This window comes from Triturus cristatus, chromosome 4_1, assembly GCF_964204655.1.
Source record: "Triturus cristatus chromosome 4_1, aTriCri1.1, whole genome shotgun sequence".
Taxonomy (NCBI): Eukaryota; Metazoa; Chordata; class Amphibia; order Caudata; family Salamandridae; genus Triturus; species Triturus cristatus.
Genome location: NC_140585.1, coordinates 823,132,742 through 823,145,310, shown reverse-complemented (window position 1 = coordinate 823,145,310; position 12,569 = coordinate 823,132,742). Strand labels below are relative to the sequence as shown.

The following is a 12,569-nucleotide window of genomic DNA, read 5'->3' as shown; positions in this document are numbered from 1 at the left end:
TAGTGAGCCAAAGGCGGGGGGCTCTGGCACGACTCTGGGCAGCCTGGTACAGGAAGGGGAAAAAAAGCAAGCATAATCCTGCACCAGAAGAGCCGCAGATATACAACATGCACAGTAAGAAACGAGTGTGAGAACCTCAGAGCATGAATGTTGGGTTATTGGAGCATGGAGCTTAGTAGACAAGAGCTTTGCGTGTTAAGTCTGGAAAGGTCTCTAAATTTAACATGTAATAGAAAACGCAGCTACCTTTTATGCACATTTGTTTTAGGAAGAGCACCACAGAGGCAAGAGTGGAACCGTTTAGTTTGTTGGAGAGGGTTGTACTTGTCGATACTGAGGCTGGCTGTGTCTGAACCCACGCTTGCTTTACGCGATTCTGAAAAGACTTATTATTTAGTGCCAACTGGGCTAACTTGCCTCAAGAAAGATGCATTACTTAGCGGCAGATAGATTTTTAATGTGCTTTGTATACTTTGGGAGTCAAATTTACTAAAGTTATTGAACACAGTGTGTTAATTTAGTTCTTGGAAGACCACTACGCCCGAAGTATTGCCCTTTTCTTTATACCTAGAGAAAGAAGGATGTAACTACTGTGGCTAAAATGCAGACTCCTGTTCAAGGATATCTAAGATGAACTCTCAGCTTCCACACAAAATATTAAACAGGGTGATCCTGGGCACGAAAATATGTCATGTACCTCACTGTACTCAACTGAAAACTTTGGGAGTAGAGACACTATGATTAGCCGAGAGCTAGGCCTATGTTAAAAAAAATCTGAATTTCAACATAGTTTAAGGAAGTGCAATGTATCACACTGAAACAGATGTAACAGTTAACTTTTGTTTTTTTCTAGTAGTATGGCTCTATTTTACATGCCTCTGTTGTGGGGTGTGTAGAACGGGTACTTCCATGGCTCAGCTCCTGCGTAGGCTCTTACGGACGAGCCTGACCACTGGCTAAGCTCCTGCGCGATTGGCTCATCTAATCTTTTGGCTTGCCCGCTTATGTTGATATTTGTGTGGGGGGAGGGGCAGGGGGATTCTGAATAAACGTCTTTCACAATTTTAGAACTCATGTGTACAACAAGTAACCCTATATATGCACCTCTCTCTGAAACTGAATACAAAATGTTGGAATGGGCAGCATATTAAATTGGTGCCGTGTACCCCATGATGACATGGGTTGCGATAAGGATGCATGAAAGGAAGGTAGCGGGGTGCCTGCTTCTTCCGCTCTAAGATCCTGGGGGCATGACCAGTGAATGAAGTGCAGTACTGAACTCTTGCAGGCACTGCAGCGGGCATTGATGAGAAAACATTATGGCAGACGTTTCTGCAGAATGGTGGACAAGAGCCTTCTAAAGAAACCTGGGGTGACTGAGCAAGCAGCTGTCTGAGTGTCTGAGCGAATGAATCCACGAGTGAGAGTTGTGTGCCTGTGGGGGTGTAATAGGAAAAGCAACTTAGGCAGGAGTGGCAGAAGCAGCAAGCCTATAGGAGGCTTTCACAGTGAAAGTATCACCCTTTAACTGTTAATGACGCTCGAAATGCGAATTATAAATCATTTGCATATCTAAATATTGATGAAATCAAGAGACAACAAATCACGGGAAGAGCGTTGAAGCCTACTAATGTCTAATAAAGTTCTTGCTGATTGAGACTTGTGAAATGCTGCTGTGAAATTGAAGTTCTGAAATAATACATTTTCTAACTATGTGAAAATTCAACTGTGCTACTTCATTTTAATCGATTGCAGTTGTATAAAAGAATATCTGCAGGTCTAAGGAGAAAACGTAACTTTTATTACTTCTATTGGTACATACAGTACAAACAATTCTACTTCCATCCATGCGCATTGTGTCATGGATTCGAGGTAAAGTATTTACACTTTTGTGCAGCGACAACCAAAGTAAGTTCAAAGGGTAGATAACCAGTGTAATATAATCTTGAATCAAAGGCAGAAAGCACCGGTTAATATTTTGCATCAGGTTTCCAATTTAAGTTGCTGGACATAGGAGACTTTCTTACTTCGGTGCAGTTTCAAAATCGTGTAAGACATTGCAGTGAGTACACGCTCTCCTTCTAGGATGTAGATGTCCCATATCCTTAGACTTAAAGTAAACGGAGTCTATAACAAGAACACAAAAGAAGTATTGTCAAGTGTACTTAGCTAATAACATTTTACTAACACTCCAACCATGACCTGGAAAATATTGAAGAATCATTCATTAGTTAACATCAGAGTATCCTACGAGAGGAGAGAGAGAGAGAGAGACAGAGAGAGAGAGAGAGAGAGAGAGAGAGAGAGAGAGAGACAGAGAGAGAGAGAGAGAGAGAGAGAGAGAGAGAGTGTATATAAATATATATATAAGCATATGAAGGCCAAAGATGTGGCCTGATTATGTTGCTGCCCACTTGGCATTTGGTCATAATCTGAAGAGTGGACGGAAAGTAGACGATGGAATAGAGGTTTTACCTGCCCTCCTGAATGGAGGGGTGTATGGTCACAGTGGACCTGTTGGGAAGGAACGCCACTAAGAGGCCCTCATTCGAGAAGATATTTGGAATACAATTTAGTTGACAATGAAGCAATTTCAGAGACATTCACGTGCAGCACCATATTTCTGTTAAAGAATTTGGTGTAAAGTAGAACAAAATCAATGTAGCTCAAGGAATTATATAGCTTACACTGGTGGTTATCCATAATGTAAACGTCACTGGGTAAAAAGACAACAAAGAAGAGTAGTGGCCACATGCTAAAGAGATTTAAAATAAAAAGTGAGATATATATATATATTTTTTTTTAAGTGCGGGGCTGCAAATAATATTTGTTTGTGTTAAATAATAGATTCAACCAGATAGAACAATCGAAGTGGGTCTTGTCTCACAACAACCAAGAGTTTACATGGCTCCTAAAAAACACCAAGTGTGCTTGTGTTTAATATATATTGTTAACGATAAGCACATTTAGTTGGCTTATCTATCAATAAACGCATTCCAAACATTAAAAACAAGCATTCAAAATATATTACCAAATATTTCACGGATTCCACATAAATGGGTGCACAAGCCACCTCATTAAAATGGACCTACTCTTGCGTTACCTTGTCTTCTTTCACCTCGTTTCCAATGTTAGCATGCTATCGATATCAAACATGCTGCTGTATGCAAAAAAATACTAATTAACCTATGTGAAAAACCCAAAGAAATACACAGATTACAAACCCGATCCAAGAAACACTGGAAAAACCACTTCATTGTATACAGGCTGGAGTGGAGCTCTTGGGAATCCTGCAAAGAAGGAACAGTTGAATGTAATTTTACAACAGGACCAAAGGGTTTGGAGTCTATAACATAACTGACAGACAGCTGGCAGATGTATATATCCCTGGCCAGGAAGGACCATGAATTGAGATTATAGGCCCTGTGTTGGATGTAATTTTAAAGCCTAAATACGTTTTGTAACAGAGAGTGATCTTCTGAATGATTAAAGCACATGGACCTCGGGTGTCCAAGATGGTACTGTGCTGACCAAGCCCTATTTCTCAAATCTTGTACTCAGTATGTAAATTCAAGTTTAATACAGAGATTGGGATAATGACAAGTTAAATATCCTTTAATGAAAGTGAGTAATCCATGTTGTCCATCTCCTGGAAATGAACAGCCTAGGAACAGTTACAGCCCAGTTGGACCCAAGTATTTCGGTCAACATCTGGGCTAACCTTTCTACATTAATAATCCTCAATAAAACAAAAACAACTGAACAATTCACTTACCAAGTGCTGCTTAAGTTTATTCATAAATTTCTTCAATATCCTATCATGATGCTCTTGGAACCTCAAAAGTTTTGGGAAGCCAGGGACAAAAAAGCCTGTGAGAAAACAAAGTGGTAATGGTTGCAAAAAACACAAACTGCAATCTAAAAGCACAATTAAAAAAAATCATTTTTCCATCAAGTATTTATACTTTAAGGCTTTACCATTCTGAACCACAACTGCTACATTATAAAAGACAGCAGAAATGGTAAAAATGTGATTATTTCATACATGCTATGAAATATAAACAAAATACTTGCACCAAATAAAATAATTCAACTTATGTTTTCTGCACCCAGGCTAACTCATTAGCCCAATTCAGTTATTCCAGATTAAACTGCTTGTGTGTGGAGGGCTCAGGGGTATAGTTTCAAGGGTGGGGGAGCATGGGGGGGGGGATGTTTGGGGTGTTACACCCCCCGCCCCGATAAATGTCTTTTCTGATAAATAGTTGTGTACAGGGGCTTTCAGTCGGGTATTGTGAGATGTCAGTCGGATTTCACCGGGGATGTTGACAGAGACAAACAAGCATTTGCAATGCAATAGGTCTCGCAATTATAAGAGTTTGAGCTATTGGCATTGTAAAATTACAATTCCTTTTATTTATGTTTTGGTCTTAAAACAAACAAAAGGCATTGTCATTTACAACGTCAGTAGCATAAACTCGCATAAAAGCAGTGTGTGGAGTGCAGCATTGTGCAGCGTGCAGCATTGTGCGGCGTGCAGCAGATGTGGGCGGCGTGCAGCAGATGTGGGCGGCGTGCAGCAGTGTGCGGCGTGCAGCAGTGTGCGGCGGACAGCAGTGTGCGGCGGACAGCGTCGTGCTGCAGTGTGTGGCGTGCAGCAGTGTGCGGCGTGCAGCGGTGTGCGGCGTGCAGCGGCGTGCAGCAGTGTGCGGCGTGCAGCAGTGTGCGGTGTGCAGCAGTGTGCGGCGTGCTGCAGTGTGTGGCGTGCAGCAGTGTGCGGCGTGCTGCAGTGTGTGGCGTGCTGCAGTGTGTGGCGTGCTGCAGTGTTTCGTGCAGCATTGTGTGGCGTGCGGCAGTGTGTGGCGTGCGGCAGTGTGTGGCGTGCGGCAGTGTGTGGCGTGCAGCAGTGTGTGGCGTGCAGCAGTGTGTGGCGTGCAGCAGTGTGTGGCGTGCAGCCGCATGCAGCAGTGTGTGGCGTGCAGCAGTGTGTGGCGTGCATCAGTGTGTGGCGTGCATCAGTGTGTGGCATGTAGCAGTATCACGGTTGCAGCAGTGTGTGGCGTGCAGCAGTGTGTGGCGGCATGCAGCAGTGTGTGGCGGCGTGCAGCAGTGTGTGGCGTGCAGCAGTGTGTGGCGTGCAGCAGTGTGTGGTGTGCAGCAGTGTGTGGCGTGCAGCAGTGTGTGGCGTGCAGTAGTGTGTGGCGTGCAGCAGTGTGTGGCGTGCAGCAGTGTGTGGCGTGCAGCAGTGTGTGGCGTGCAGCAGTGTGTGGCGTGCAGCAGTGTGTGGCGTGCAGCAGTTTTGGCCTTTAAACAACATGCCCTCCCCATTTGTAGGGTTTATGGGCTCTGTGTTAGGCAGGCTAACCATTCAAACATGCTCTGTAAAGCTTCAACATGATAAAAGCCCCGGCTCCTCTTTGGTTACAAATTAAGCACTAAGAAAGTGGCTGTAACCAAGACAAAATTGAATTTTAGTTTATATGCTCTGTGTTACGCAAACTAAATAAAGACATATACAGTGTAAAGCTGCTGCCTCATCAAAACACCGGCACTTCCTTCGTTACAAATTAAGCACTAGGAGGGTGGCTGTAGCTATGTGTTTGCAGCTACACACAAATAAAAACAATAACGTAGCTCCACTTTAGGTCATATTTATGTTTGTGTCTATAGAAATATCAACTAATTTGTCCACAATCACAGGCTATTAAGCATATTCAGACATTAAAACCTGGTTTCAAAACTCGTAGGTTAGCAGTAGTGGCCTTTAAAGAACATCCCCTCCCCATTTTTCCGGTTTGTGTGCTCTGTGTTAGGCAGGCTAAACAAAACAACATGCTGTGTAAAGTTGCCACCTAATCAGAGCCCTGGCACCTCTTCTGTTACAAATTAAGCACTGGGAAAGTGGCTGTAGCCAAGCCACTATTAAATTTCAGTTTATGTCCTCTGTGTTACGCAAAATAAAAAAAAAGTATAAAGTGTAAAGCTTCTGCCTCATTAAAACACCAGCATTTATTTGTTACAAATTAAGCACTAGGTGGGCGGCTGTAGCTACGTGTTTACAGCTACACACAAAAAGGGAGCCTGAAAGTCTGCCGTAGTGTGAGTTTCCATGTAAATTTCTACACTTGAGAAAGGAAACCAGGACCGGCTAAATAAACCCAAACAAGCCTAGCAATCAAGATTGTAATCTGTTAGTCTGCAGCATCTCTGGAATGCAAATGGGCAACAGCAGGATGCTAAAGTTGTTAAACCAATAAAGGTCACTACTGAAGTTAGAAAAAAAGAGAAATAACAAAAACAAGAAAAAAAATACATTTAACCCCTTCAGCGCGGCGCGGATTTCCGCGCCACGCTGAAGATTCCGTGCGCGGGCGGGGCCATGACGGAACGGTTCCGTGATAAGCACAGCCCAACCGACGTGCATGTCAAGCGCGTCGAAGGGGTTAAAAGAGACAAAAAACAAATTAACATTTGCACACGTGTCTGTATTTTCAAAAAAATAAAACAACAACGAAGCAGCAAACATGAAAAAAATCAATACAAACATATAAAATACGAGATTACAACATGGTTTCTGAGTACCTGTAGCTACGTGTTTGCAGCTACACACAAATAAAAATAATAACGTAGCTCCACTTTAGGTCATATTTATTTTTGTGTCTATTTAAACATTAAATAATGGTCGCGAGCGTTCTGTGGTTGATGCTTGGGTGACTGCTCTCCGATGCATTGTGTGGGAAGTTACCTTTATAATTATTATAGTCGCAAGTGAGTTACCTTTATAATTATTATAGTCGCAAGTGGTGATTGTCTCTGGTTTTTTGTGCTAATTAACTCAGGCTAACCAAAAAACATGTTCTGTAATGCTGCCCACATAAAAGCACCAGCACCTCTTTGATTACAACTTATGCACTAGGAAAGTGGCTGTAGCCAAGACACTATTGAATTTTAGTTTACATGCTCTCTGTTATGCAAACTAAATAAAGACATATGAAGTGTAAAGCTGCTGCCTAATCAAAACACTGGCATTTCCTTTGTTACAAATTAAGCAGTAGGAGGGTGGTTGTAGCTACGTGTTTGCAGCTAGACACAAATAAAAATAATAACGTAGCTCCACTTTAGGTCATATCTATTATTGTGTCTATTTAAACAATAAATAATGGTCGCGAGCGTTCCGTGGTTGATGCTTGGGTGACTGCTCTCCGATGCATTGTGTGGGAAGTTACCTTTATAATTATTATAGTCGCAAGTGGGGATTGTCTCTGGTTTTTTGTGCAAATTAACTCACAGGAGACAAACAAAAAATCGGCATGCTGTCTAAAATAGTGAAACCGAAATGGAATCCAGGTTAACAGACTTTAAATAGTTTAAGAGCCTTTTTCGTGAAGCACACAAGAAGCCCGGCGGAGCTTGGCGCGCCCGTGCTTGGGGGCGGGGGAGTGGACCCTTTGAAGTGCTCCCAAAAGGCGGATTGCATGGCGGCACGATGCGCGTGCTAGCCATGCAATCCGCTTATTGGGAGCACTTTTCAAACCCGCTTTCTATAGTCTCGCTTTGCGATCGCTTGCGCGATAGCAAGGTCGAGACCTAAAAAGCACAAACACTCTTTCTCTGTGTTAAACAGCCTCCAAATGTTGGTTATTTAACAGAGTGAAGTGTTTTTTCTCTTAATTCTTCTACCAATACGCATTCCTCCCCCTTTCCAGTGCTCCTAAGGCCCCTCTCATGCACCCTGCTTGTGGTATAATGTATTGAAACATGATATGCCAGCCTGATTGTCGGCAAATCTGACACTCACACGCCCCCAATCTTACTGACCAAGCTACACCCCTGGGTAGGTTTCGTTTCTGAAAGAGTGTTAGTTATCTTGTGACAACAAACTATTGTTAATAGATTGTGTAATATAAAATATGAATATAAGGTTTGCAAAAAAAATCTTTAACCAGTGGCGTAGCAAGGGTGGGGGCTGCGGTGGCTGTCGCGGGACGGCAGACACAGGGACTGCCACGGGCGGCAAATGGTGTAGCTATGCCACTGTCTTTAACAACACGAATATGGATACGTGTAAGGCCAAATCATAATACATTATCTATGAAGGCAGTTGCTGTACTCCGCAAAGGGAAGTTACCTGAGAACTCGGAAATAGTACACACCACCAGCAGATAAGTGGGGAGCAGAGCAGAAAGCACTACTAGAAGTGGCAATCAGGCCATGAATACAAACATCTACAAAGCTGGCATGGCACCCAGTGAAGTGCCAGTGCTGGGGGTACCCCAGTAGATAGATGAAGAATGCAGTACACCCCGTAAACACGGTCATGGAAGTTGGCACTCAACATCCAATCAAAGATCAATGACATGAAAAAGATGATAAAGGTACGACCAAAGCACCAAAAACAGAAAAGGTTTCATGAGTGCTGACCAGTGGTCAAAGTGGGCGGGATTGGCAGGGCACGGCGTGCCCCTACTTCCTAAATTTCATAGTGTCCGTTCCCCTACTTTCTTATTATAAACATGCCTCCAGGACGGCATTAATCGCCAAGGCCGATAGTTAAGGCTCGGCTTTTGGGGATGGGCGGAACGGGCAGAGAAGGAAAAGGACTCTTTCTTTTCATTTGTGCCCAGAGAAGACAAGGACAGTGTCCAGTTCTCCTGCCACTGGCAGCTGCCCCCCCCCACACTTTGTTCCCCCTCTTCCCTCTCTTTCTGTCTCGCTCCTCCCCATTTAGTGAAAACAGAGGCTTCAAGAAACCGGTATTACCTTCTCTTTCCTCCTTTCGTTTATTTGCTCCCCAGTGAATTGGACCCCAAAAAAAAACCACTTATGCTGGAAATCTTTTTCTGACATTTGCAGTGCAGTTTCCGGGTGGAGAGAAATAAAACATTCAAAATATGAAACATAACTAACCAAAGCAAGACAGAGTGGTTGCAAGGTGGCCAGATTGATTTATTCACACTTAAACATATTAGCGCCACTTTACAGTGTTTGCCAGTGAAGCGCTACTTTTGTTTTCTCGTCTCTCTTTGAACAACATTGCTTTGCCAGGGTGTGAAAGTGCTCTATTCCTGGAGGTACTGAAATACCTGCTTGATTGGTGAATTGGAAAACAAAATGTGTACCGCGGCTCTGTGTTCAAATGTGGTCTTTTTAAACCATACTGGTTATGTTTTGGAAGGATACAAGCAATAGTCATTGAAACAGGTCCCTTCTGGGCCATGCAGTCACGCCCTTAACTTTTCAGGCAAAAGCACTCACTAATTTCTGAATAATGAGTGTTTAAAAAAAAAAAAAAAAGTTAACTATGTTGTTGTTTCTGCTTACATTTCACATGTGTTACATCTTGCATTCCCGGTTTGCTTTTTCTGGGATGTTGTTAATTTTTTTTTAGGCAGTATATTGCTCGTCTAGTGCATAATTTAAATTGAGTGTTTATAGTGGGTGTTTCTCTCTCAGTGGGGAGGTATGATGTTCAGTGGGGGAGAGGATATGGCACTATGGTCAGAGCTGCTGAATTTGGAACTGGGGAACCAGGTTCAGCCTTCATGACCAGTCCACCAGACCACTCCCCTGAGGGAGCACATTCTTATGCTAGACTTTAGAAGGCCCCGCAAGATCTTAAAAGCCCTAGTGTCTTAGCACCAGCAGGTGGACCCTAGCAGTGGCAAGTGTGGGTTAACTTTGAAGGCCTGTCTGCCACAATTCACTCTGAAGCTCACCTCCAATCGTACAGGCAGGCCTATGAAGCAGCACACCATAGAGTGACAGTGACTTGTCACTGAGATCACAGGACCCTTGACCAGTGTGGCTCTAGGGCAGTGCGACTGCACCAGGCGCTGACCAGCTACGGTCCGTGCAGGAAACAGCGGGCCGAGTAAGGCTGGATTTCGAGAGACGATGCAGATGGAAAATTAAAGAAATAATTTTCTCTCTGCATCGTCCCTCGAAATCCCCCTTACCAGGAGGCCCCACCGCTGTTACTTGCATGGACCACAGCTGGTGCTAACTTCAGGTGGGGGCATCGTGTTTGCAAGTATATTATGGTTTTAAAAGCACTTGCTGCCTCCTTCCTGGCCTCCAACAATTTTCGGTAACAATAAAAATGTCTTGATAACCCCAGTGATTAATGTTCTTAGTAGATATGGTGTTTTGTCTAGTGGACGTTTTGAATCATGGAAAGGAAGCGCAGAGGGTTAATGTGCCTGCTGCTAAGAACATGTACCATGCAGATCACAAAGTGCACATAATGTAAATAGGTCAGTGGGTTACAGCTTTTGTCAGAGACCCCCTATTGTTACTTGCAGTTAATAAGTTAAAATCCTAACATAGAACAGTGATCTATTAACTGTCATGTAAGTGCTGCAGGAAAACAGCAAGGTATAAATTAGAGCGTTATGTTTTTTTCCCCAGTCTTTGATTATCCTAATGTTGCAAAAAAGGGTTCATTTGGGTAGATATCAATTCTGATTATTAAAGAGAACCCCCAACCATGGTATTACGTTTTAAATTCTGAGTTTGTGTTTCTCCAGACCAATCACTATTAAACTATGCTGCCTACTAGTGTGGTTGTCATGTGACTCCTACACCTTGCAGTCCTTTTTCTTATGTAACATGTCCTATACATTGATTTATACACATATGATTGATTGTCTCTGTGTAATATGTGTGATGTAAAGTGCTCTGACACCCTAGACTGGTATTAGTGGTGCTGTACATTTTCTGACACTTTATTATTTTGACATTATTACACATGCTAACCGTTTCTGCAAAGATTTTTCCTTATTAATACCAGTGGAACATACAACTGCAGCAGTGAGAAAGGCGACCAGTCAACCTTTGCAAACGGCCTTCCACTTCACAACAGCACAAGTCACATTGTTTTGTAACTTTTGATCCATTTGAGCTATAAACAATTTATTAGTTAAAATAGTCCGATAATGCAGCAGATGATGTATTATGTGGCAAATATGGCAGAGCCATAATTATGTGGAAAACATTTGCAAACTAGTATGTTTTGCCATTCATGTTTGAATTGCTCTTGAGAGGAAAGGGAGGAGCCGTGATGATGACAAACTCCATGGCTCGGAGACAAATGGCTTGTGATTCCACTTTTAAGGATATTTGGGACATTCTGGATTGGAAACGTATCCCACTTTGTGAATGTATTTTAATGTCAATAACTCATAATAAACCTTAAATAAAGATGTGTATCCATTGGTTAAATTAAATAACGTAATAAGCTGTAACTGGTGACTGAAATGGGAAACAAATACAAAAAAGTGGGATATTTTGCTATTTCTGCCACACCTCTGACTCCGCCCACTGACCCAATCCACGGGTTATTCACTCCCTCTGATTCTCCGCCCACAGTTCCCCTACTCCCCCCCCCCCCCTCCACTTCGACCACTGGTGCGGACGAGCCTCTATCTGCAGTGCCACACTTCTAAGACTCTGCTAGATAGAGCACATCCATGCTTGGGGAGCAATTAAGTGTGAGGACAATGAAAGAGCAGTAGAGTGATGGTGCAAGTTTCACCCTCTGCAGTATGGGGGCGGGGTTTGCTTATCACATAATTATTTGTTCCACATGAGGCAAGATTACCTACAATGTAGACTGCTATCCTTTACTAATTACGGCGTAGTACCTCAATCACAAACTTTAATGTCTTTCAGGTGAGAGGCAAAAGAAACTATCACGGTTTGCGAGTGGATTTTGTCATAACTAGAACATGCAACTTTTACAACACTTTCTAAAGGAATGCATCAGGCCACATCTACATAATCCTAATCGTAATAACGGCTACTTGTGTGCAGTTTGCTAATGACTCCTATGTTCTTGCAAGAACTCCTTAGGATGCGTGCTGCCATGCCGCCTTGCTCTCCAATAGGTCACTAAGAGACCGGGCACAATAGAGGGTTACTATGTGCCGTCACCCAGCAACGGATTTCTATGAACCTGCACCCAGATAAGGGCTGCCGCGCTCTCCTTGCCAAGCAACCCCCATAACCAGGCACAAAACAATATAACTACATCGTTCTCATGAGGAAGGAGAAAACCATCAGCACCACTGCAAGCCGTGCCCATCCTAAGTACCATCTTCCAAATAACAGTCCGGCGACCAAGCATCTCAGCTATACCAAGATAAGCAGGAAAAAACTGCATGTAGTTCAGCAGATCTGAGAATTAAAGATGGTGGGTCGGATTCTCACTACGAACCTTACTTTTTGGTGATTTGATATGATTAGCTCTAATTCAGTTTGTCTTTGCTAGTGTCCGTTACAATCATGGTGATTCTGAGCAATACTTTCAATAACAGGGATTTAATAAATTCAATAGAGAGAAAGAGAAAGAGACTGACCCCCCCCCCCCCCCCCCTCCCCCCCGACGTTTTTAAAAGCTCTGTAAATGTGAAGGTATTGGAAAAGAGTGGCTTGAAATTAAATTAGTATCCTTATCTTGATTTGCAGGAGCAAACCAAGTAAATCAAATAAAGTATTTCATGTTTTGTGTAATTGCTTGAAGTAATCATGTTTCTGTGTTTGTGTATGGTTTTGAGCTTCGAATCGAAGAC

General features: G+C 43.0%; 1 protein-coding gene across 3 annotated transcripts in view; it reads right to left on the bottom strand.

Annotated features, from left to right (window-relative positions):
- USP6NL (USP6 N-terminal like) overlaps positions 1-12,569 on the bottom strand; it is a 1,094,021-nt gene that overhangs the window by 156,451 nt on the left and 925,001 nt on the right. For all 3 annotated transcript variants that reach the window (XR_014981357.1, XM_085653483.1, XM_085653482.1), the window contains exons 10-12: positions 3,776-3,870; positions 3,225-3,290; positions 2,028-2,127 (exon numbers count right to left, since the gene is read on the bottom strand). Coding sequence is in view for 2 of the 3 variants with exons in the window: in XM_085653483.1 (XP_085509609.1) it covers positions 2,028-2,127; positions 3,225-3,290; positions 3,776-3,870 (261 nt within the window). In the remaining variant the exon portion in view is untranslated. The remainder of the gene's footprint in view (positions 1-2,027; positions 2,128-3,224; positions 3,291-3,775; positions 3,871-12,569) is intronic.